Source organism: Mesoplodon bidens, assembly GCF_964165515.1.
Source record: "Mesoplodon bidens genome assembly, chromosome: 8".
Classification (NCBI taxonomy): Eukaryota; Metazoa; Chordata; class Mammalia; order Artiodactyla; family Ziphiidae; genus Mesoplodon; species Mesoplodon bidens.
In genome coordinates this window covers 1,265,107-1,292,555 of record NC_138165.1, presented here as the reverse complement: position 1 = coordinate 1,292,555, position 27,449 = coordinate 1,265,107, and the positions used below count along the sequence as shown (strand labels likewise).

Genomic DNA, 27,449 nt, shown 5'->3' with positions numbered 1-27,449 from the left:
CCCACAATAAATTAAAAGGCATGCAAAGAAACTGGAAAGTATGACCCATAACCAGGAAAAAAGCAGGCAATAGAAACTGCCTGTGAGAGCAACCAGGTATCAGATTTATCAGGAAAAGACTTCAAGGTGGCCATTTGTAAACATGTTTTAAAAAATAAAGGCATGATGACAATATCATATCAAATAGAGAATATATATAGAAATAGAAATTTGACTCATCACCTAAAAGAGTAACCCAGTAAGATTAACAGCTGACTCCTCAATGGAAACAATGGAGGCAGAAAGCAGTGGGATAACATATTCTAAGTGCTCAAAGAAAAACTATCAACTAAGAATCCTATATCCAACAAAGCTATCTTTCAAAAATAATTAACAAAAAAGAAATGAAAACTTTTCTAGATAACCACGAAAAGGAAAGAATTTGTCAAGCAGACCCACCATACAAGAACTGCTAAAGGAAGTTCTTCAGGCTGAAAGCAAGTGACCTCAGTGAATCCACATGAAAAAACAATAAGCACCAGTAAAGGTAACTGTGTAATTATGAAAGACAGTATAAATGCATATTTTCTACTTTCTTAATTTAACTGATTTATATAACAGTTGCATAAAGTAATATGAATATACTGTATTGCTGGACCTGTAATACGTAAGACCAATGACAGTACAAAGAAGGTGGGTGGGAACAAACCTGTATTACACTAAGGAAATTACTTCTATAACAGTGCATTGTTGGATTTTAGCATTAATAAATATAATATGTATAACAATAACATTACAAAAAGAGAAAAAGAATAGAGGTACATAGCACTAACCTTACTATATACCATTGGAATTAAGCTACCGTAAATCTGAAGCTGATTCTGATTAATATATGTGGTAAACCCTAGAGCTACCACTAAAAAAAAAAAACCTCAAAACCCTAGTAAAAATATTATTAAAGAAATTAAAATGCAGAGTATTAAAAATATAACTACAATAATTTGTTAACGAGTATACTAGAGAAAAAGACATAAAGCATGACATCAAAAACATAAAATGTGGGGGAGAACAAAAATGTGTAACTTTAGCATGTCCTTGAAGTTATCAGCTTAAAATAGACTGGTATAAGATATTTTACATAAGCCTCATGGTAACCCACAAAGCAAAAAGGTATACTAGATATACAAGAAAAAAAATTTTTAAGTAATCTAAGCATACTGCTAACAGAAAATCATCAAACCACAAAGGAAGAGAGCGGGGAGAAGGAAAAAAGGAATGACAAAACAGTCAGAAAACAAAGAACAAAATGGCAATAATAAGACCCTACCTATCAATATTTACTTTAAATGTAAATGGACTCAATTCTTCAACCAAAAGATAGAGTGGTTAAATGGATGGTAAAAACAAAAACTGAACTATATGCTGTCTACAAGAGACTCACTTCAGCTTTTAGGACACACACAGACTGAAAAAAAAAAGGATGGAAAAAGATATTCCATGCAAATGGAAACCAAATGAAAGCAGACGTAGCTATATTTATAATCAGAGAAAATGAACTTTTAGCCAAAAATGATAATAAGATACAAAGAAAGTCATTATATTGTATAATGATAATAGAGTTAATCCAACAAGAGGATTTACCGTTTGTAAATATTTATGCACCCAACATCAGAGCACCTAAATGTTAATAGACCTGAAGGAAGAAATAAGATATCAACACAATAATAGTAGGGAACTTCAATGCCTCACTTTCAATAATGGATAGATCATCCAGACAGAAAATCAATAATAAGGAAATATCGGGCTTAAACCACATGTTAGGCCAAACGGACTGAACAGACATTTACAGAACGTTCCATCCAACAGGAACAGAGGACACATTCTTCTCAAGTGCACATGAACCATCTCCAGTACAGATCATATGTTAGGCAACAAAGTCAGTCCTAATAAATTTAAGAAGTTTGAAATCATACCAAACATCTTTTCCGACCACAATGGTATGAAAGTAGAAATGAGTATGAGTATGAGAAGTACGAGAAGAAAACTGAAAATTTCACAAACATGTGGAGATCAAACATCATGTTGCTAAACAACCAGTGAGTCAAAGAAGAATTCAAAAAATATCTTGAGACAAATGAAAATGGAAATATTGTTATAACATACCAAAACTTATGGAATACAGCAAAGCAGTTCTAAGAGGGAAGCTTACAGCAATAAATGCCTACATTAAAAAAAAAGAAATATCTCAAATAACAACTTTACACCCCAAGGAACTAGAGAAAAGAAACTAAGCCCAAAATTATTAGAAGAAAAAAAATAACAAAAATCAGAGCAGAAATAAATGAAATAGAGACTAAAAAGACAATAGAAAGGTCAATAAAATTAAGACCTGTTTTTTACAAAAGATAAACAAATAGACAAACCTTTAGCTGGACTTACCGAAAAAAAAAAGACAATGGAAAGAAATAAAACTATAAAGGAAAGAGGAGACATTACAATTGATACCACACACATACAGAGGATCATAAAAACTAAGAACTGTATGCTGAGAAATTGGACAATCTATAAGAAATGGATAAGTTCCTAGAAACATACACGCTACTAAGATTGAATCATGAAGAAACAGAAAATCTAAATAGACTGATTACTGTGAAGACATGGAATCAGTAATCAAAAACCACCCAACATAGAAAAGTTCAGGACCAGATGGCTTTACTGGTGAATTCCACCGAACATTTAAAGAAGAATTAATACCAGTCCTTCTCAAAGAGTGCCAAAAAATTGAAGACGAGGGAGCACTTCCAAACTCATTTTATGAAGCCGGCATTACCCTGATACCAAAATCAGACATGGACACAAGAAAAGAAAATTACAGGCCAATATCCTTGATGAACATAGATGCAAAAATCCTCGACAAATTATTAACAAACCAAATTCAGCAATACATTAAAAGAATCATACACCATGGTCAAATGGGATTTATTCCAGGGATGCAAGGATGGTTCAACATCCACAAATCAATGTGATATACCATATTAACAAAATGAAAGCTAAAAATCACATGATCATCTCAACAGATGCAAAAGAAAAGTAATTCAACAGTGATTCATGACAAAAACTCTTAACAAACTGGGTAAAGAGAGAATGTATCTCAACATAATAAAGGCCATATGACAAGCCCACAGCCAACATCACACTCAATGGTGCAAAGCTGTAAGCTTTTCCTCTAAGATCAGGAACAAGACAAGAATGCCCACTCTCACCACTTTTATAACAACACAGTATTGGAAGGCTTAGCAATTAGGCAAGAAAAAGAAAAGGGATCCAAATCAGAAAGGAAGATGTAACATGGTCTTTATTTGCAGATGACATAATATATAGAGAAAACCCTAAAGACTCCACCAGAAAACTGATAGAACTAATCAATGAATTCAGTAAAGTTGCAGGATACAAATCAATATACAAAAATCTGTTGCACTTCTTTACACTAACAATGAACTATAAAAAGAAATTAAGAAAACAATCCTATTTATAATTGCCTCAAAAAGAATAAAAGAATCTAGGAATAAATTTAACAAAGAGAGTACACTGAAAACTGTAAGACACTGATAAAAAAAATTGAAGACACAAAAAGAAAGCTATTATGTGCTTATGGATTAGAAAAATTGATACTGTTAAAATGACCATACTACCCAAAGCAAACTATAGATTTAATGCAATCCATTTCAAAATTATGACATTTTTCAAAAAACTAGAAAAAATAATCCTAAAATCTCTATGGAACCACAGAAGATACTCAATAGCCAAAACAATCTTGAGAAAGAACAAGGCCAGAGGCATCATATGCCCGGATCTCAAACTATATTACGAAGCTACAGTAGTCAAAACAGTGTTAACACTGGCAGAGAAAACAAACACATAGATCGACAGAACAGAATAGAGAGCCCAGAAACAAACCCATGCATATATGGTCAAATGATCTACAGCAAAGGAGCCAAGAATATACAATGAGAAAGAATAGTCTCTTCAATAAATGGTGTTGGGAAAAGTGGACAGCTACATGAAAAAGAATCAAACTGGATTACTTTCACACCATATACAACAGTATACTCAAAATGGGTTAAAAACTTAAATGTAAGACCCAAAACCATAAAACTCCTAGAAGAAAACATATGCAGTGCACTCTTTGACACTGGTCTTAGCAATGTTTTTTTGGATATGTCTCCTCAGGAAAGGGAAACAAAAGCTAAAGTAAACAAAGGAACTATATCAAACTAAAAGTTTGCATAGCAGCTCAACATTAAAAAAACAAATAACCCAATAACAAAATGGGCAGAGGATCTGAACAGACATTTGGCCAAAGAGGTCATACAGGTGGCCAACAGACACATGAAAAGATCAATCATCATCAGGGAAATGCACATCAAAGCTACAAAATCACCTCACACCAGCTCTTATCAAAAAGACAAGAAATAACAAGTGTTGGGGAGGATGGGGAGGAAAGGAACACTTGTGCACTGTTGGTGGGAATGTAAACTGATGCAGCAAATGTGAAAAACAGTAGCAGCAACTTAAATGTCCATCAATTGACAAATGGATAAATAAAATGTGGTATATCCAAAGAATGGAATATTACTGATCACAAAAAGGAATGAAGTACTGATACATGTTACAACTTGGATAAACACTGAAAGCATTAAGTGAAAGAAGCCAGTCACAAAAGACCACATGTTATATAATTCCATTCATATGAAATGTCCAGAACAAGGAGGGGTTGGGGGGTGGGGGTGATAAGGAGGTAACAGCTAAAGGGTTTCTTTTCAATGTGATGAAAATATTCTAAAATTGACTGTGGTGATGGCTGTACTACTGTGAATACACTAAAGACCACTGAATTGCATACTTTAAAATGGGTGAATTGTATGGTATGTAAATTTATCTCAACAAAGATATCTGAAAAAAAAAAAGGTGATTTTTTAAAGGTCAAATTTGACACAAAAATCCATGATGAACAAAATATCAAAATTTAAATACTAGCATACATACGACTAAGTTTTCCTTTTGCTTCAGGCTCCAATATGGACCAGTAAAGCACTGTTACTGATCCTGACTTTTTGAGTTAAGTTTTAAAATATTATCTTGATCTTTTTTAACAGTTTCCTTAGAGATCTAAAGAAACACATGCAAAATGAGTACTATAGATAAAATGAATTATAAAACAAACCACAACTAGCCTGAACTCCAAAATGCCATCGGGCAAAACATTATTTGGAAAAATCATGCTGTGAGTACCATCTTGCAGCAGGCAAAACAATGCCCCCACAAAAGATGTCCACATCCTAGTCCCCAGAACGTGTAAATATGCAAAAGGGATGTGCAGATGTAATTAAGGATAGGAAGATTACCCTGGATTATTTGAGTAGGCCCAGTATAATTACAAAGGGTCCTTATGGGAGGGAGGCAGGAAGGTCAGAGTAAGAGACAGACATGTGAGGACACAAGCAAAGGTCTGAGAGATTTAAAGACGCTACCGTTCTAGCTTTGAAGATGGAGGAAGAAGCCATACACCAATGAGTGCAAGTGGCCTGTAGAGCCAGAGAAGGCAAGGGAGCAGATTCTCCCTTAGAGAAGGAACACAACCCTGGTGCCACCTTGATTTTAACCCAGTGAGACCCACTTTGACTTCTGACGTCCAGAATTGTAAGAAACAAATCTCTGTTTTTTTAAGCCACTAAATTTGTATCAGGTTGCTATGGCAGCAATAGGAAACTAATACACATCTTTTAAGTTTGGGGGCTATAACCTGCACTGCTCCATGTAATATAACTGTACTCTTTCAAGGGTACAATTGGCACTCAAACCACTAGAAGTTTAGCAAATTAGGATAACCCTCCTGGAGGGGAAAATCTATGAAAAGCACAAAAATATGTTCATGGCAGACTTCATTTATAATAGCTAAACAGTCTAAATGTTAATAATCAGGAAACTGTTGAATAATAGTCCATCCATATTATGAAATATTATGCAACCATTAAAAATTACACTTAGTGGAGGCTTCCCTGGTGGCGCAGTGGTTGAGAGTCTGCCTGCCGATGCAGGGTACATGGATTCGTGCCCTGGTCCGGGAAGATCCCACATGTCACGGAGCGGCTGGGCCCATGAGCCATGGCTGCTGAGCCTGTGCATCTGGAGCCTGTGCTCCGCAACGGGAGAGGCCACAACAGTGAGAGGCCCGCGTACCGCAGAAAAAAAAAAAAAAAAATTACACTTGGTGGGAATCTTTAACGACATGGGGAAATACTTAAGTATAATGTTAAGTGAAGAGATAAAAATGTTATATTGATACGTAACATATATAGTAAAAACACAAGTAACTTAAAACGTATACATACGTTCTATACAAGGAGAATAAAAATGCAGGAGAAATAATGTAAAAAAGTTAATAGTCATTTCTGTGACAGGAGTATGCTGACTTCAACTTTCTTCTTTAAACTTTTATATGATTTCCAAATTTTCAACATGCACATTTATTTATTTAGAACCCACCTCATTAAACAAAGTAGTTGAAAAAAAGAAAGTCAACACTACATTTATACATTTATAACTGAAGCATGAAGCCATCAGTCAATCTCCTGATGCTGTTTTCCAAAATGGAAAGTTAAGATATTATACACTAAATAAACTGTAACAATGTTTATGTTATCAAATAATTGTTACCTATCAATTACATATTAATTAGAATTTAGTCTTAATGCTTAAGAGTACACCAAACACTGAACGACCTCAAAATACCTAAAAGATAAGCCTTCCTCTCACTTCTGATCTCACCTGCCCCCTACTTATTCTAGCCACAACGGCTCCCACCTTAGATCTTTGTTAGGAATGTCCATCCCCTACATAGACACATGCTATTCCTTCACCTCCTTCCACATCTTGATTCAAATGTCACTTTCTCAATAAGGCCTATGCGTACCTCCCTATTTAACACCAAAGCCTGCCCTCCACCTTGGCACCCTTCACTCTGTTCAAACTTTCCTCTCTCCACAGCATTTATCACCTCCTAACAAACTACAATTTTTAAAAAGAAGTGCGTAGGGCTTCCCTGGTGGCTCAGTGGTTAAGGATCTGCCTGCCAATACAGGGGACACGGATTTGGCCCTGGTCCGGGAAGATCCCACGTCGCAGAGCAACTAAGCCCATGCGCCACAACTACTGAGCCTGCACTCTAGAGCCCACAAACCACAACTACTGAGCCCGTGTGCCACAACTACTGAAGCCCGCATGCCTTGAGCCCGTCCTCCGCAACGAGAAGCCACCGCAATGAGAAGCCCGCGCACCACAACGAAGAGTAGCCCCCGTTCGCCGCAACTAGAGAAAGCCCGTGTGCAACAACAAAGACCCAATGCAGCCAAAAATAAAAAATTTTTTTTTTAAAAAGTGCATGTTTAATGTCTTTCTCCCCCTGCTGGAAAATAAATCCAAGGAGAGGATTTTTGTGGCAGTGGAACCTCATTTAGTCACTCAAAAGAGCCTGACACATAGCAGGTGCTCAAAAAATATTTGTTGGATATATGAATATACTAGTGATATGTCAAAGGACAGAGTCAATAATACAGTCTCTAACAACTACATCTACTACTTAAAATTGGACAATTTTCTGTGCATGTGTAGTCAAGCAAAATATGGTATATTGGCCATCTTTATCATTCCTACGTTTCAGTTTGTGTTTACCAAAAACTTACAGCTGAATTATTGAAAAAGACCCAATTTTACTTTGTTAACATTGTGCAGAACAGACTGTATAACCAAGGAAGCAAATTAAAATCATATAAATTTAATATGTGATACCACCATAACTTTCTATTTCAATTGATGTTTCTTCAGATTGCAAATCCGCATTGCCCCACTAAGACATTCTGGGAATGGGGAAGCCTAGTCAAATATCAAAGGCCTGGCCTAGTTTCTGAATCAATAAGCACAGTTGAAACTGCCTAATATCCAAAATGGGACTCAATCAATACTTATTTCCCTGTGATTTCATAAGTAACCAGACTATCCCTATTTATTTACTTTTAAAGCAGTTCTCTATCATTTTTGAAGGGTTTGAAGCCTAGACCCTAAGAAAGGGTCTCTACAACTCCTAAATAAAACAGGTCTCATAGAATATGCAAGGGAAAAGCCTCCCCAAAGATGTCGTTTAGCCAATACCTCTGAATGACGTTCTACACTTCCAGTGTCTGATCCAGAGTGCTGCTCATTTACATCATCCTCAACGTCTGACCCTGAATCCCGTTCATCCTGTACTGGGGTAGCGCCACCATCATCTGCTTAAAAATAAAACAAAAACCCACTTAAAGTGTAAGATGGATGACATCTACAACCAAAATGAACACAATGAATCAAGAACAATGTAAGAGCAAGAACAAGTGTAAGAGCACTGATGAAGCATACCTAACGATGCTAATTTGTGAATAAGACAACAGTACAATACTTACATAAATACCAACAATCATAACTTGTATTGTTGACACGTGGCAGCGAGAATATATCATTAAAGGAATATGAAGCTTAATAAACATCACTAAGGACCAAGTCAACAAACTAATAGTGTGCACTTTATTTCAACTTTATGTTAAAATAACTGAGTCGATTTTCTCCATAGCACTTACTTACCACCTTCTGATGTACTACATGACTTTCCAAGTTAGTTTTGTTTAATGTGCTTCTCTCCTCGCTTGAATGAAAGGGCCAAAAGAACAGGGATTTTTGGTTCACTGCTGAATCCCTGGAGCCCAGAACACTGTCTGGTACAGTATTTGTTTATGAATGAAGAGCACAAGGAACTCCAGTCCAGAAATAGTGTAAACTCCTTAAAGTAAAGCATATACTACTATACTATTATAAAACGAATTGCTACCTATCTTTAACCAATACTTTAAAAATACAAAGTAAAATTGTACTGAGAGGAATTTAGGGTTGTTGGAGAATATGGGAAGCCTTGGTTAGGAGTTTACTAAAAATAAATAAATTTTTAAAAATGAAGCACTCAACTACAGGAAAATCAAATAAATGTGTAAGAATGAAATCAGTATCATACTAATGAGCTTCTCTACTTAGGAGTAAACAATATATATATTTAATATTTAATATTCTTATTATATAGTCATAATAAAAAATTCTGAAGTATAACGAAAACTTATGCTTCAATGGTTAGAATATGGGGGCAAGAGGGCACAGAAGAGGCTAAGACCCTGTCCTAGCATAATAGGAAGTCGTTACACAATGCTTAAAAATGATGCAACGAGATAGCATAAATTAGGAATACAAGGATGAACGTCAAAAAATGGCAAAAAAAATGAAAAGTCAGGAAATTGCTCACTTTTCATGTCTTTCAGCACGTTATATACACATATTACATATGATTACTTATTTAAAAGTAATTTAAAAACAAATGAACTGACAACTATTTTGAAATCATCAGGAAATCATTTAAAGCAAAACAGCAGCATGTGTTTGGAAACGTGTTTGCAGTCACTACTATCCGCCGTCACATAATAATCGAAGTGAACTCAAAACAAAACGGAGTAATTAACGCTTAGAAAATTATTTAAGCCCTTTTGATAGAGAATACTCAATGGAACTAGGACACAATAGGAAAGCAAAAGTAACGTTTTTATTCCCCACGAGGTTCTGCCTTATTCGTCTTTGGATTTCCGGTGGCTAGCACGGTGTTAGCAGAGGGGGGCCCCGTGTTTACAGACTAAACAGGAAAAGAAAGGAGAACTTCAGTGAGGAGAAAGGGGAAAGATCTCAAGGTGAAGGAAAGGTACAAAAATCGCTAGTAAGCCCCAGAGGAACACGCCTTATTCTAAAATATGTATACAACTCAAATACGGGTCCTACGTGTTCTTTAATGGGAGAAACTAGTTTGCAGGCGAGATCAAACTACTCCCAACTCCTAGTGAAAAGTCTACATAAGATCCTGCAACCCCACTGAACAGCTAACTCCCTCGGATTCTCGAAAATCACTCTCAACTCCTGAAAAAGATCCCCCCTCCGTAGACCTTCCCTCGTACTTTGCACACAGTGTTTGATGTATGGAAGTGGCTCTCTATTGCAGCAACGTCCTTCGCCGATTCAGAAGACAGCTGTCCCTCTAAAATCCCCTCTCCGAGGTTCTAACTTCGGGGGCCGCAGTCCGTCGGCGGGCTCTCATCGCTCAGCCTCACTTCACGTTAGACCCAATCGGCGGAGGGAAAGTCTCCGGGGCATCCCTCCCCTCCCCACCCCTCCCCCGCGGGAGTGCAAGGCCAAGCCCGGCCAAGTGACCGCTCCGCTCCCCAGCCCTGGGTCCCCTAGGTCCGGGCCCCACCTGACTGATCGCCGCTGTAATATTCCGAGTCCATGGCAGGCGGCTCTCGGCGGGGAGTGTCTGCGCCCCGCGCCGCCCCCGTCACCTCCTTGCCGGCGCTGTGACCACCGACGGCGCGGCCCGGTGCTCAGAGGCTCCCGCCCGACTAGAGGCCTTGGAGGCTGCGGAGAGTAAGGCAGCAACAGCTGCAGACACGAACACTTCGACCTAGAAAGCCCGGGCAGACGAGGCCGTACCCGGAAGGCTGGCAAGGTGTGTGGGTCACAACACTACTTCCCAGAAGCACCTCTAGGGCCAAAATGGCGCCTGCCCACGACCCTCAAAAGAATTCAGTGCGCAGGCGCCATCACCTGTCATCCGGCTAATGAGAAGGCGCAACGGTAATGACGCCCGACACGACCGGAAAGGAGACTCCTGGGAAAATTGAGCGGGAGCTGCGGCTGCGGTTAAAACCTTCCCTTGGAGGAACCTGGTCCGTTCCCCATGGAGATGATAATGTTACTGTATGGGTTCTCCGTCCGCGCCTTGTTTGAGGACCTTCTAATTTACTCTTCCGAAAAATGAAGACCCGCTAAAATTAAATTTTCCATCATACGGAAACTAACTGTCGTTCCCATCATGCAGCGAGGCGCTTGATTCCCGCCCTTAGTACGGGGAGGAAGTGGCGCATTGCCCTCTGGGACTTGTAGTTCGAAACCTGGCGAGGTACGCTGAGTTACCAAGTGGCGTGATCAAAAGGGCCTCTTTTCAAGGCATTTTTCTTCCTTTCTTTTTAAAAATAACGACTTAAATTTCATCTTAAAAAGCCATTTGGTCAACAATACGAAGTACAGGTTTTTGCTTCCAGAAGAGTCCCCCCTAATGAAATCTTGAGGAAGTCACACTGTTGAACTTTACTTGAGCACTATATGCTCCTTGGAAACAACAATGGTTAGAAACTTCCTGACCTGTCTGTGTTCCCAGAACGGCTCACTGTAAAGAACTATCCTTGTCCCTATCTCTTAGGTAAAACTCACTCTCCACCCTTTTTCATGAGTCCTGTAAGACTTACAGAAGACCCCCTTGTTTACCCGTGACAAGGCCAAAGACCTTTCCCCATTTTTCTGAACCTGCTTGTAAGGGCGGACTCGGATCCTCAAACTTCCTGTTCAAATCTTTGCCCTCTAAAACGAGCTAGATACGGAGATAAATATTTTCTGTTCACCTGACTGACTGAAACTTCTGATTGCAAATCAATCCCGACTATAAATCATCCCACCTTCCCCCCTATGAAAGCCTAAGAGAAAACCACACAACCTAGACATTCTGATCTTCATATCTGGTGTGCTCTCCCTATTGCAATACCCCAAATAAAGTCTATTTCCTTGCTTCTTTGTTTTTCTCTTAAATAAAAAGGGCAATGTTACTACCTTTGGATTGGAGGAGGGCCAGAGGAGGTATAAGCAAATGTTCCCCAGCAGGTATAGAGTTGCAGAATTAGGGCCTTTTGTTAGTGACAAAGCATACATCTTGAACTGGATTTCTGGGCCTACCTAGCCTGCTGTAAGGCCTCATGTGGTGCCCTGAAAGGTCCATCTCCTACCTTGGAGTTGAGATATGTGAATTCCCTGATGCTAGCTTTGCTATGAATTCTCAAAATGCCTTTAAGTGAAGCCACATTCCAGCTTTGATAATCCTGGAACCCTTTCAGAACCCAGTTCTAGGCTCCAGAGAAGGATATGAAAAGAGAAGGAAGAGAGAGGGATGGTTTCTCTGGAAATTGTCATTTTCTGGCAAGAGAGTTCATGGACATTCTTTCCCCTGCATAGTGGAAACCAGCTTTGAAATCCAAGTCTGCCCCTTCAGCTGTAAGAATGACATCTTCTCAGGCTGTTGTGAGAATTATAAGAGAAAGGAATTAATGGTGCCCGGAACCAAAATGCAAATTTAAAATATTCATTTCCTTCCATTTAATAGAAGAGGCCCCAGGATCTAAGCTCTTTTCTAAAGAGAGTGGGTGAGATTGTACCTGTGTAATAAGGCAAGGTGAAGAGGGCAGAAGTCCAGGAAGAGATTACATGGAAGGGAACCCAGTGCAAATCCTGCGAATAAAGATCTTGTAATTTCACCAAAGGTACAAGACCAATAGCCGTGATTCTAACTGTCCTGGCGGTTTGGAGAATGGAGAGATAGAAGTGGAGTGAACACACAGTACTGTGCGGAGCCCCAGAAGGCTGTAAGGAAGTGTCAGATCTATTTTTTGTACTCAAGAAGCCATTAACTTAGTGAGAGAGGACAGACTTTTTGAAATAAACATAGAGTCTTAGTTGAAGCATTGTGCTTGTAAATGCAAACACAGCTCCAGGAAAGTTTTCCAGAGTCCCTTTTCACCAGCTAGCTGTCCTTCAGAGCCCCCGGTGGAGAAATCCTGGAGCAGCACAGATGTGCTTTTCTGAGTCTTGGCTGCCTTGCATCTTGGAGACCACCATGTCTCCAATTCTCATTCCTCTCTCCAGTCCCAGCACAGCCGGTCCATGCTGGTGGTGGTAGAGAGGCTCTCAGGGGGGAGGCTGTTTTTCCCACCAAGGATACTAAGGACAGAGAAGAGAGGAAGGGAGAAGTGAGCTTGCAGCCATTCAGAACTCTCTTTCCCTTGGCTGATAACCCAGAGATATATAAGATTTATCTGGGGCTTCCCTGGTGGCACAGTGGTTGGGAGTCCGCCTGCCGATGCAGGGGACACGGGTTCGTGACCTGGTCCGGGAGGATCCCACATACCGCGGAGCGGCTGGGCCCGTGAGCCGTGGCCGCTGGGCCTGCGCGTCCGGAGCCTGTGCTCTGCAGCGGGAGGGGCCACAGCAGTGAGAGGCCCACGTACTGCAAAAAAAAAAAAAAAAAAAAGATTTATCTGGCCAGCCTTTTGAGACACTGTAACTTGATGAACATGTCTGGGAGTGAAATGTTACACAATATAAAGAACAGCCTGGCACTGGCAGAGCTTCATACTGGAGGCTCAGAGATCTGGGTTCTGGGTCAAGCTCTCAGCTTATTGTGTCAAATGAGGGAGTTGAATCAGAAGATTTCAAGGCCCTTTAATTTCATTATTCTATGTCAGAGAAGCCAGGTCTCCAAGTCTGACCTGCCTTCTTGTGCTTGAGCCACTAGAGGGCCCTGCCGGTGAAGAAATGAAAGAAACAAGTGCGTTCTAAGCCTGCTCCCCAGGTCAGCGCACTGTTCTCACACCCCAGCCTCATGACTCACTAGGACACATGGAAGATGTGTCCTGCCAAGTCGTTTGTAATATTGAAAAGTGGGACTCACTTGAAAGCCCATTAATAGTGGTTAATGAATCACTAAACATCAGTACCATGGCACTGCACACCGCCACTAATACAGTTGAATTGAGTCTTTAGCTCTCACATGGAAGAATCTCCACAATATATGAAGTGAACGAAACAGTCATAGAATACTATAAATGGTATAGCATTATTTATGTGAACAACCAAAACAGCAAACAAAAACCCAACCTAAGAATTCCTTCATAAAAATAGAGGGAAAAGAACTTTCCAACAAAGATTGAAAGCTAAAAGCCATAAAAGGCTGAAAATTTTGACTAAACATAAAAACTTTAAAAAATAATAAAATAAGTGTAAAAACATATGCGTGGCAAAATCAACACACCGTTATCAAAACCAAAAGATAAATGATTCGGAAGTTAAAAAAAATTTATTTCAACTCATATCATAGACCAAAGGGCTAATCTCCCTAATGAATATAGAGCCCCTAGAAATCAATAAGACTAATAACTCAATAGAAAAATGGGCAAAGGATATGACTATTCACAAAAGAGAAAAACATTTTTATAAGGAACAAGGTTTTTTAAAATAAATTTATTTATTCCTTTATTTATTTTTGGCTGTGTTGGGTCTTCATTGCTGCGCGTGGGCTTTCTCTAGTTGCAGCTAGCGGGGGCTACTTTTCGTTATGCTGCACCGGCTTCTCATTGCGGTGGCTTCTCTTGTTGCGGAGCACAGGCTCTAAGCGCATGGGCTTCAGTAGTTGTGGCTCGCAGGCTCAGTAGTTGTGGTGCATGGGTTTTGTTGCTCTGCAGCATGTGGGATCTTCCCGGACCAGGGATCAATCCCGTGTCCCCTGCGTTGGCAGTTGGATTCTTAACCACTGTGCCACCAGGGAAGTCCCGAGAAAATTTTAATGGCTTTAAGATGCATGAAAATATATCCTAAAGTAAGATAAAAACAAATTAAAATTATATTGAGATACTAATTTTCACTGCTCAGATTGCCAAAATCTGATAACATTCCATTGGTGAGGCTATGGAGGAAGAGGCCCTCTCATAGGGTGCTGGTGGGAGTATGTTAGTGTAGCTCCCTACAAAAAGCAATCTAGCAATGTTTATAAAAATTAAAAATGCATATGCCCTTTAGCCTAGTAATTGCACTTCAGAAAATGTATCCTACAAATATACTTTACTATGTGCAAATAATGTATGTACAAAATTATTCATTGCAGCACTATTTGAAAAATACTGGAAATAACCTAAATGTCCAAACAGGAATGATCACAAAATTATGATACACCTGTACAATGGACTGTTACATAGCTATAATAAAAAACAAGAAAACTCCCTTATGTACTGATATATAAAAGATTTCTAAGATGTGAAAAAATGCAAAGTGCAAAACAGTATGCCATCTTTTGTGAAAAGGGGAGGAGAACATATATTTGTTGTTACTTGTAACTATATCTTTTAAATTTGAAAATTGTATAAAAAGCAAAATATTGGTTGTCTGTCAGGGGAAGGGAGGACAAGGAAAGAGGGTGGGAATAAGCTTTTAAGGTTTTTAATAAACACATAACATTTACTCTTGCTCCACGTGATAACTCCTATACAACTCTATTTAATTTTGTCATATCTGTGAAAATTGATAAGCAGAAGCATCATTTAAAATGGAGTCAGAAGGTCAGAAAGGGGAGCTCTTATGCCCTACTGCTCCACATCAGTTACAGACCCGACAGAAAGAATATCTTTGCATGTCCAAGAGGAAGAAGATTACTGCTTTACTACCCAGCAGGAGGAAGGAAGAAATTTTCCTTGCCTGGCAATAGGCAGCCAATGAGAAATGGTCACACCTTAGTCAATGAAAAGCCACTACACTTCAAACTCCCAGTTTCCTCCAATGGACTCCGTTTCACAGCCCCTCCCAACGCCCCTTTCTCTACAAAGAAAATGGACCTCTCCTTTGTTCGCTGGATGAGATTGCAGTTCACCATAGATTGCATGTCGTGGACTGCAATTCTTTGCTGTTCCTGAATGAATATTTTGCTGGCAAAATAACTGGCTGTTTTATTGTTTTAGGTCAGCATATCAAATTAACTTCACAGCCCACTAACTTACAGCCCATAACTTGAAAGCTTACAGCCCATAACTTGAAAACCAAAAGTGCCAGTCTCCAGTTACCCATGGTGTGGAAGCTACCCAGACCAACCTCCTATGATTGGGCCCCATCTCTAGGCCCAGTGATCCAGGCAGAGATATCTTCATGGATTCTGGTCTTGCCTTTTATAGAAACCATAGGTGTGTGCCCTGCCCTGAGCAAAGCCTCTTCAACGCACAATTATGCGTGTGGCTGAATAATTATTCAAGTTAAGGACTCTTTGTTTTTGTTTTGTTTTAGTTGGTTTTGGTTTTGGTTTTGGCTTATGGTGAGGACCATATCACAGGAAGTGTGGGAGCAGAGACTACCAGTGTCTCATAAAAGGGTTCAGCTTTGGAACCATGGTTGGACCAAGTGACCTTCACAGCCTTTTTTTAAAATGTTTTTTTATATTAGTAAAAATATATATATAACATAAAACTTGCCATTTTATCTATTTTTAAGTGTACAATTCACTGGCATTAACTACATTCATAATGTTATGTAACCATCACCAAATATTTCCAAAAATTTTCACATCCCAAACAGAATCTCTGTACCCATTGAACAATAACTCCCCATTTTCCCTTACCCACAGCCCCTGGTAACTTCTAATCTACTTTCGTTCTCAGTGAATATGCCTATTCTAGATATTCCGTACAATATTTGCTCTTTTGTAACTGGCTTATTTCACTCAGCATATTTTCAAGGTTCATCCATGTTGTAGAATGTGTCAGAACTTCATTTTTTTATTGCTAAATAATATTCAAGTGTATGTATATACCACATTTTGTTTATCCATTCTTCTGTTGATGAACACTTCAATAGTTGCCACCTTTTGGGTACTGTGAATAATGCTGCTAGGAAGAGCAAAACTGCAATACAAAATCAACACTCAAAGATTAATTTTTTCTCTACACTAGTAATGAACAAACTGAAAAGAAAATTAAGAAAATAATTCTATTTATAAGAGCATCAAAAAGATGCAAGGAAGTGGAAGCCTGTGCACTGAAAATATAAAACATTGTTAAAACAATTAAAGAAGATATAAATAAATAAAAAGCTATCTCATGTTCATGGATTGGAAGACTTAATATTGTTAAGATGGTAATACTACCCCAAATGATCTATCTACAGATTCAATGTAATCCCTACCATAATCCCAATAGTGTTTTTTTTTTTCCAGAAGTGGAAAAACCTGTCTTAAAATACATATGCAATTGCAAGGAATTCCTGAAGAGTTAAAACAATTTTGAATAAGAACAAAGGTGGGAGACTTTCACTTCTTGATTTCAAAATTTACTACAAAGCTTCGTTAATCAAAACAGTGTGGCACTGGCATAAGGATAGACATATAGACCAATAGAATAGAATTGAGAACCAGAAATAAACCCTCACATCTATAGCCAACTGATTTTTGACAAGGGTGCCAAGACTGTTCAGTGGAGAAAGAACAGTCTCTTCAACAAATGGTAACAGGAAAACTGGACATCAACATACCAAAAATATGAAGTTGGACCCTTATCTTATACCATATACAAAAATTAATTCAAAATGGATCAAAGATCTAAATGTAAGGGCTAAAGGTATAAAACTTTTAGAAAAAACATACAAGCAAATCTACATGACCTCAGATTTAGTGATGATTTCTTAAATATGACACCGAAAGCATAGGCAATAACAACAAAAATAGATAAAGTGGACTTTGTTCAAATTAAAAACTTCTGTACATCAAAGGAGCACTGTCAAGAGAGTGAAAAGACAACCCACAGAATAGGAGAACATTTTTGCAAATCATATATCTGATAAGGGCTTAATAACTAAGATATATGAAGAACTCCTACAATTCAGTAACAAGAGGACAAATAGCCCAATTCAAAAATGGGCAAAGGACTTGAGGAGACATTTCTCCAAAGAAGATATAAATACAAGTGGTCAATAAGCACATGAAAATATGCTCAGCATTATTGGTCATTAGAAAAATGCAAATCAAAACCACAGTGGGATACCATGTCACACCAACTAGAATGACTGTAATCAAAATAATAGAAACCAACAAGTGTTGGTGAAGCTATAGAGAAATTGAAATCTTTATACAGTTGCTAGTGGGAATGTAAAATTGTGCAGCCTCTGTGAAAAAGTTTGGCCATCTCTCAAAAAGTTAAACATAGGATTATCATACGACCCAACAAATCTAATCCTTGGTATGGATCCCAAACAATTGAAAGCAGGGACTCAAAATGGATTTTTTGTTTTTTAATACATTTAAAATTTTGGAGTAATTTTAGATTTACAGAAAATTTGCAAAGATAGTTTAATTTCCATATATCCCTCATCCAGTTTCCCTTAATATTAACAACTTACATTACCATTTGTCGTCACTTTTGTCAAAACCCAGAAACCAACACTGATACATACCATTAACTAAACTCTAAACTTTATTTATTTTTCAATATTATTTATTTATTTGTTTGTTTATTTTTGGCTGCATTGGGTCTTTGTTGCTGCGAGCAGGCTTTCTCTAGTTGCAGCAGGCGGGCTTCTCATTATGGTGGCTTCTCTTGTTGCGCAGCACGGGCTCTAGGCACACAGGCTTCAGTAGTTGTGGCATGCGGGCTCAGTAGTTGTGGCTTGTGGGCTCTAGAGCGCAAGCTCAGTAGTTGTGGTGCAGGGGCTTAGTTCCTCCACGGCAGGTGGGATCTTCCCGGACCAGGGCTCGAACCCGTGTCTCCTGCATTAGCAAGTGGATTCTTAGTCACTGAGCCACCAGGGAAGTCCCTAAACTTTATTTAAATTTCAACAGTTTTTCTACTAATGTCCTTTCTTTGTCCTAGGACCCCAACCAGGGTACCACATTGCACTTAACTGTCTCCTTAGTCTCCACTGGTCTATGACAGTTTCTCAAATGTCCCTTGTTTTTCATGATCTTGATAGTTTTGAGGCGTCCTAGAAAAATAGTGTGTAGATTACAGCAGTCCCCAACCTTGTTGGCACCGGGGACCAGTTTCGTGGAAGACAATTTGCCCACGGTGGTTGGGGGGGATGGTTCAGGCAGTAATGCGAGCAATGGGGAGCGATGGAGAGGGGCAGATGGAGCTTCACTTTGCTTGCCCACTGCTGAGCTCCTGCTGTCCTGCCCAGTTCCTGACAGGCCACGGACCACTACCGGTCCATGGCTGAGGGGTTGGGGACCCCTTGTGTAGAATGTCCCTCGATTTGGTTTGTCTGATATTTTTCTCATGATTAGACTGGGGTTATGGGTTTGGGGGAAGAATACCACAGAGGTGAACTATCCTCTCATTACAGCATATGAATATGACATATCACAGGAGATGTTAAACTTGATCACTTGGTATATTAGTCTGCTAGGGATGCTGTAACAAATACCACAGACTGGGCAGCTGAAACAACAGGGATTTATTTTCTCACAGTTCTGGCAGTGGGGAGTTCAAGAACAACATGCCAGCAAGGTTGGATTCTTCTGAGGATTCTTTCCCTGGCTTGTAAATAGCTGCCTTTTCCCTCTGTCTCTGCCTTGTCCCTCTTCATGTCTCTGTCCTAATCTCTTAAGGGTATCAGTCAGATTGCAATAGGGCTCTACCCTAATGACCTTGTTTAACCTTAATTATTGCTTCCTTAAAGGTCCTATCTCCAAATACAGTTCCACAACGGGCCACCTCAAGACCCTGGACTTCCTTTTGTCTCTAACAGTCTGGGTTTACTTAACAGAAGATACAAATTAAAAGAAGATTTAGGAGAAGTTACTAGGAGTTGTAATCTCTAGTTTTAGGGACTATGCAGAAAAAAAAAGTTGTTTTCTTCAAAACTAGTTTAAAGTAGCAGTGAGTGAGTTTTCCTGGATTATTTGACACATTTTCCAGGGCTCTGGATGGTAAATACATACAGCACCGAGAGCAAATCCTGCCCTGCCCACACAGTTTGCTTCCAGCTGACCTGCAGTTCCCTCAGCCAGCAAGTGATGGGTGACAATTCCTCTCCACCTTGCCAGCTTCAGGTATTAGAACAAATGGGATCAATACCATTGCTCCCTGCCCAAAGGGGGCTGCAGTTTCACTGGACATACAAGCTAATGGTCCTGAAACAATTATGGCTGAGATGGTATAATTACTGGAAGCTTAGTCATTACTCAAGTTTCTGGGTGTGAATCCTGGCTCTGTCACTTTCTAGCTTGTGACCTTGGACAAATTGCTTAACCTCTCTGTGCTTGGGGATATTAGTAGCATTCATCTCATAGAGTTGTTATGAGGATTAAATGTGTTTATGTATAAATAATGATTCCTGGGACATTATATATATATATATATATATATATATATATATAAAATACATATATATCAGTTATTATCATTATTATTATCAGGCAGTGTGAAGATACAGAAAAACTAACATATAATTCTTGTCTTGAGAAACTTACAATCCATCAGAAGTCCTACTCTGAAAAAAAATACATGGTAACAGGTAAATCATGTGATCTGAGTAACGAGTGCCTTAGAAATTAAAAGGTGGGCGAGGCTAGAGTGAACTGTAGCAGTCAGGGCCAACTTCCTGGGAGTGGAGTATTTGTGATGGTATTTGAAAGACAAAGGCCGATTTGGATGGGAGAGGGATCATGTTTTAATTACGGAAGGTTAACTATTACAACAACAACAAATTTTAGTGGCTTGAAACAAAAAAATTGTTTCTTGCTCCTGTAAATGGGCAGTGGGGTCAGTGGTGGTACTCTGCACCCTGGAGTCATTCAGGAACCCAGGCTCTTTCCACATTGTGGCTCCACCATCCCCTAGGGCCTCAGAATCCACTCCTGGATGCTCTGCCTGCCACCAGCAGAGGGGAGGAGAGAGACAGTGCAGAATGGCACAGGAGGTTTTAACAGGCTGGGCCTGGAAGTGAAGCATATTACTTACCCTCATTCTGTGGCCGATCCTAATCATGAGTGAGGCTGAAAAGAGTATCCCAGCTGTGGGAACAGGAGGACACACAGAGCATTTGGTGCACACAGAGCATTTCAGCCAGGGGGAAGATTCCAGCATCCTAATGTTTCTTTTTTCCGAAATAAAGCTCTTAGCAATGGGCCTCTCACCCACAACCTCTTCCAAGAGCTGGACAAAGTATTATTAACATCATCAAAATCAGCAGCAGCAGCAGCCTTTAGCTGGTTATTGAGCTGCCACATAATCAGGTTTTACTTTCCCCTTCCACTACTTCAACCTCCCCAGGGAAATCATATTAGTCACCAGGATGCCATCATTCTGGTTATGGGGCAGAGGTCCCCCTGTTTACAACCAGTGGCCTGGGTATAAGTGTCAGAGCCCAAGACTGAGATTTATTCACTGGACTGCCCACAGTTCTCCAGAGAGGAGAAAGTGACTCACATTTTGTGCCTGTATGGTCAGGCCACTCAAGATAGCTGTTCTCTTGCTCTCTGTACATCCCCTGCCCGACCAGTGCCTGCTTCACCTATATTCTACTTACCTGACTGACCTTCCTACATACCTGCCTCAGGCCTCAGCTAAAGACTGTTCTTATCAAAAAGGCAGTGAGGGGCGTGTCCCTCTGTTGGTTTCCCTGGTAACTAATGAGCCCTCCTGACATCCATTTCCCCTTATCAACTGGCCGCCATGTCCTGCCTGCTGTTCACAGCACACAGTGAGGTGTCACTCCAGGACCTTGCTTCAGACTCCCCCCATCCATTAAACAATTGATGTCTCTGTCGCTGACTCTGGGCTCTTCCTTTGGTCTTAAAGCTGGGCAAGGGCAGGCCTTAGAGGCCTGCAGGGTGCAGCCCAACAGTGCCCCTCCTGCTGTCTAACCCTAACCCTAACCCTTGGACAAACCTCTGGGTGTGTCCCTCAGATGGGGTATGATAAAGTACAGTCAGAAATGAGTCATTCCTCCTGGACAGAGAGGGTAGACACTCCCCTGGCCCATCAGGACTTTGGATCTAAGCTTCACCCAGTCTGGAAATGTCTATCTCACAGTTGCTGATCCAGGGAGGATGCAGTAGTTGGGCTTCCCTGATGATACAGGCATTTCCTTGGTTTGTCAGAACCAAGATCCTCTAGGGAACACAGTCCAATAGCCCCTTCCCTGTACCTGCTCCCTCCCCCATCTTCTGATCCATATTTTCTTGCCATTCTAGGAGGCCAATTTTGGTGTCACCACTTCCAGGAAGACATTCCATTCTGGCTCTTGCTGGCCTCCTCTCTTTCCCAGCCTTAATTGCCCTTGGACCTATGGGCTATATATTGGTTCTCAATGGGGGCTGGTTTTTCCCCCATTTGGAAATATTTGGAGACAATTTGATTGCACCACCAGGGGAGTGCATATAGTGGGTAGAGGCCAGGGGTGCTGCTAAAAATTCTAAAACTCCCACAGTGCACAAGACAGCTCCTCCCAATGCCCCTATAAACAATAATCTAGTCTGAAGTGTCAATAGTACCAAGATTGAGAAACTCTGAACTACCCAGATAGAATGTTTTCTGTGACCTACACTCCTGTACTGTGCATAACTGTTTCTGGGGAAACATTTAAGCCCTGCTTTTCCCCAGATACTTCTCTGCCGTTGCACTTTGGAGATCACAGAAATGAAAGGTGAAAGCGCCTTCAGATCCTGAGCTAGGATGAGCAAGTTGGAGAAGCACCTTCCCTGAAAAATCTCTAAAAATGGAAGTCTTATCTGTCTTTGAGGGAGGAGAGGGAGTCCAGGTTTGTTTGAGGGTTGGTGTGGTGTAATGTAGTGCAGTGAGCACTGGCCCTGGAGTCAGGTAGACCTTGATTCAAATCTTGCCCCTGCCACTTTTAGCCATGTGACCTAAGCAAGTTTCTTAACTTCTTTGGTTTAATTTTCTTACTGTGAAATGAGGATAAACACCCCAAATTTGTAGGGTTTTTGATGAGGGTTGAATGGGTTCACATGCAATGAAGCCAGTACGCCAAAAGCACTCATTAAATGCTCATTCTCTTTGAGACCGAGAATTATAAAATTCTCTAAACAGTAACTCTGTCACAGAGGTCTATGCTTACTGCTGTGTTATTTTATAGTGTTAATGGATAACTTGGTTGCTGTAGACCAGATGGGAAGATCAGGGTTACCAGGAAACAAACCACTTCATGTCGTTCTATGATGTGTTGGCAGAGCTGAAATGAAACACTCACTGTGCTCTGTTTTAGTTGCTACGGTGATATTACAATGGGTTTGATCATTGGACAGAAATGGAATGAAACATAGGTTGTTCCATGGAGGCATTTTGGCTCAAGTCAGAAACACATTCTTTTTTTTGTTTGTTTTTTTCCTTGGACTTAAATTTATAATGTGTATAATACAAATATTAACTTCCATCATCTTTTCATATTTTTACTTGTGGCAGGCAAATATTATTTACAACACACACACACACACACACACACACACACACACACACAGCTCCCTGCATCTTGAGGAGAATCCAGGTAACTGGAGTGTCCAAGTTGCCCTTTGTTTGCTGACAAGTGAGGGGTGTATGGACACGAGACCGAAGAACATGGAGGTGGAGAGTTGAAAGTCTCTAGCAAAAATGAGATTGGATTGGATGCTTGGAGGAGGCGATTGTCAGCTGGTGGCCTGGATGAGGGTCTGGGGGAGAACTGTGCTGAGCAATGTGAATCCCACCTTCCCAATCCCAACCAAACTTCTGTCTCTCTTAAGAGACCATTAGTAAACTTTCCATGTCTTGTTAATGGGGTGGATTTTTCAGGGAGGTAGAAGGGGAGAGTGCAGAAGAGTTATGAGAACACAGGCTGATGGCTGGATCCAATTATTTCTGGGTTACATAGCTTCTCTTTCTGGGATATAAGTGCTAGGTCCCCAAATTACTAATAAAATGACAGTAAAGTAATTTAAAATTTTGGAAGACACTATAAACACCAACTTGTAATTTGTTTAGTCTAGATTCTTTTCTATGTGTAGGAATTAGAAAAGAAGCATAAAACTATATAACACTTAAAATCTGGTTTAATGAATGTCAATTAGTCCAATTCTCATGGCCTCCTTCCAGATCCTGTTTTATGTCTGTCAGATACACAGAATTATTACTGGATAACTAAGGCTTTCCTGTATCATTCTAAGTGGAGTTCAATTATTATTGAACATTTCTTTTTCTTTCTTTTTTTAATTTATCTATCTATTTATTTATTTATTTTTGGCTGCATTGGGGTCTTCGTTGCTGCACGTGGGCCTTCTCTAGTTGCAGCGAGCAGGGGCTACTCTTCCTTGCGATGCACTGGCTTCTCACTGCGGTGGCTTCTCTTGTTGCGGAGCACAGGCTCTAGGCGCTCACGCTTCAGTAGTTGTGGCTCGTGGGCTCTAGAGCTCAGGCTCAGTAATTGTGGTGCACAGACTTAGTTGCTCCTAGGCATGTGGGATCTTCCCAGACCAGGGACCGAACCCGTGTCCCCTGCATTGGCAGGCGGATTCTTAACCACTGCGCCACATCTTTTTCTATGATAAAATTCTTTTGAAAATAGTAATTTCAGAAATGAAAATTTTCTAAGATTATGATGTACCATATCTTGTAAAGTCATAAATTTTGAATATTGAATCATAGAAAAGTCCATTCCTCTTGCCCACAAAAATCCAGATACATAATAAGCTAGTAGACTGGCTTCCTTTAAACAGGTTTGAAGACTTCTGAAATCCAAAAACTTTTCCAGTTTCTATTGAACTCCATCTATACCCTCTGCTAGCATTTCAGGGATCTGAGCAACTGAAAGAAAATCTGGAGACAGAATCTTTTCATGCTCTTGGAATTCAGTGTCTTTCTCTGACTCGGGCACGGTTCCCACGGAGTCATCCCTGAGGGGGTCGTTCCCCTCACCGTCCAGTGGTCCCCACAGACGTCGCCATGATCCAGCCACCATGCAGAGGTCCCTCATCGCCGGGGTCCAGAAACACATCCTTAAAGGTTAGAGGACTGTTTGCACCTTGAGGAGAATTGTGGAAGTAGCACTAGGCCATGGGAGAGCCCAGTCTGGCCACACATGTGACAAGGAAGAGCGTGCCCTGACTTCCCAGCCTCTCTTCTTGATTTCCAGGGCTTGGGGTACCTCAGCAACAGAAAACCCAAGGCTCTTGGAGAATTGCCCCTCAGGTGTCCCCTTTGAGCCCTGCCAACTGACACAGCAGTCAGGCCAGGTCCTTGAAGTTATATGGACACCGTTTGCTGGGAGGGAGGACTTGACGCGCCACTTGAGAAAGGTTAGCAACAAAACATTCAAGCCCCTTGTTTCAGTAAGTTCCCTTCTGGAATCTCCCTGTAATGACATAATGCAAACAAAGCTGTGAGCACAGACTTGTCCATTGCAGTGCTGTGGATGATAGTGATGGACTGGCTGCCTCCTGATGTCCATTCAGGGATGACTGTTACACAAATGATGGAGCGCTTGTAGATTGGACCACCATGCTGTTTTTTTTGTTGTTTTTTTTGTTGTTTTTTTTTGCGGTACGCGGGCCTCTCACTGTTGTGGCCTCTCCTGTTGCGAAGCATAGGCTCCGGACGCACAGGCTCAGCGGCCATGGCTCACGGGCCCAGCCGCTCCGCGGCATGTGGGATCTTCCCGGGCCGGGGCACGAACCCGTGTCCCCTGCATCGGCAGGCGGACTCTCAACCACTGTGCCACCAGGGAAGCCCTTTTTTTAAAAAATTAATTTTTATTGGAGTATAGTTGATTCACAATGTTGTGTTAGTTTCTGCTGTACAGCAAAGTGAATCAATTATACATATACATATATCCACTCTTTTCTAGGTTCTTTTCCCCTGTATGCCAATACAGAGTATTGAGTAGAGTTCCCTGTGCTATACAGTGGGTCTGTATTAGTTATCTATTTTATACATAATAGAGTGCATGTGTCAATCCAAACCTCCCAATTTATCCTTTCCCCCTTTTACTCCTTTGTAACTGAAAGTTTGTTTTCTACATCTGTAACTCTATTTCTGTTTTGTAAATAAGTTCATTTGTACCATTTTTTTTAGATTCCACATATAAGCGATATCATACAATATTTGTCTTTCAGCACGCTGTCTTTAAGGACTGGTGGTTAAAGTTTGGTACAGTGTCAGAAAATGCTTATGATTTAATGTCAGATGTAAAAAAAAAGAAAGCAGGAGACAAGTCTGTAAGTATCCCAAATGTGTTTCTATCAAATTTTAAGACAGGCTCTGGAGAGAGATGTCTTATAAGTCATTTTGTTCTACAGAGATGTTCTGTTTCACTATATTTTTCTGCAAGAGGACAGTGGAATGAGGGCTGTAGAGGACCTAACCTGGTCCCGGGAGTCCCGAAGTAGGGGGCTCGCCATTTCCAGGAGCTGCTAGGATCAGCAGTGCCAATCCTGTGGGAGTGAAATGGTATCTTTCTAAACCAGAAAAGCCACCAGCCATGTGAAGCGCCCCCAGAAGCAAGCTTTGGCCCAGGAACTGGATGAGGTTTTAGGGGCCGGGAGGCTTGTTGGAGCCAGGCAGATCTTGAACACAGGGCTTGCGGGGAGTGGGTGGGAAGCTGGCCAAAAACCTCAGAGCGCACGCTTCCTCCAAATGGCCCTTCCTTAAGTCACCTCCCAATTCGCTTCCCTGTCTTTGTTCTGGGCTGGTTGGTTGTAAGCAACAGAAACTCCTTCAAGCTGTCTCAACAATGGAGTGTGTAGCAGAAGGAAGCTTCTGTGGAGCCCACTGCAGGAAGCACAGAAAGCTCAGGCAGCAGTGGCCACTGCCTCTCTCTGGGGCCACGTGGTCTCTGCCCCTGTGGCCCTTCTACTTTACCCTTCTCTCTCCCACCAGCATTTGGCTCCTGTCCCCCAAAGAGGCCCAAGGTCAGGGATGCTGCCCTGATGTGGCCTCAACTCTGTCTAAAAGATGATAGCTAGTCCTCACACCTCTGCCTGGGGTTCCCTCCCAAGTCCTGGGGAAGGGATAGAACCTGACCGGCTCTAGTTGGACCAACAGTGAGGACCCCCGAGGCCTCTCCTGGCCCGGGGAAAGCATTGCAGCTGAGTAGGTATCTCCCGTGGACTCAATTCCCACCCACCTCCAAAGTCCTCACCCTCACTTCCAGGGATGGCCTGTCCCCTCCAGCCTGGACTCTCCCAGGACACACTGCCTGATGCCCTTTCTTTCTGAAGGATCTGTATTGCCTCATAGCAAAAATCCCCGCTGCGTTCAAGTCCCAGCCCAAGCCAGCCCCTTCTGCTCCCAGGGACCCTCCAGGGTATCTAGTTGCCCCAATGCCCTTTAGCTCTGGTGTAAGGCTTCCTGGCATCTCCTGTGTGTGACCCCGATTAGGACATGGGGTGTTTGGGAGCACAGCCCCTGCGTGGGCTGCCTTGGAGTCCCCTTGATGCCCGGAAAGATGCTCAGCTCCCTGGATGGATGGTCACCGTGGGATTTGGCTTCTGGCCAGCAGCAGGTGTGTGGAATTGGGCTCTAATGGCCCATGGAGACTCTCTGCTGAAGAGGCTGGGGTTAAAGATCAGACTGTCGGGAAGCTCTTTTAGCTGGGGCTGCAGGAGCCATGTGGGAGTGTGCCTGGAACCCAAGGACAAAGTCCTGTAATAAATTACGTGGGCCCAGAGGACTCTGCGGTTTCCTCTTGGGGCCCTTCTGCCGGGCTCTCCGACGTGCCCAGAGCCCTGA

The 27,449-nt window shown here is 41.2% G+C and overlaps 1 protein-coding gene across 8 annotated transcripts in view; it reads right to left on the bottom strand.

Moving 5' to 3' along the window:
* Positions 1–10,657, bottom strand: part of IWS1 (interacts with SUPT6H, CTD assembly factor 1) — a 64,930-nt gene extending 54,273 nt beyond the window's left edge. For 2 of the 8 annotated variants that reach the window (XR_014016561.1, XM_081243206.1), the window contains exons 1-2: positions 10,352–10,657; positions 8,188–8,306 (exon numbers count right to left, since the gene is read on the bottom strand). Coding sequence is in view for 7 of the 8 variants with exons in the window: in XM_081243206.1 (XP_081099332.1) it covers positions 8,188–8,306; positions 10,352–10,385 (153 nt within the window). In the remaining variant the exon portion in view is untranslated. The remainder of the gene's footprint in view (positions 1–8,187; positions 8,307–10,351) is intronic. The other 6 variants (XM_081243209.1, XM_081243208.1, XM_081243205.1 and 3 more) reach the window with 6 other exon arrangements.
* Positions 10,658–27,449: the final 16,792 nt, after the last annotated feature.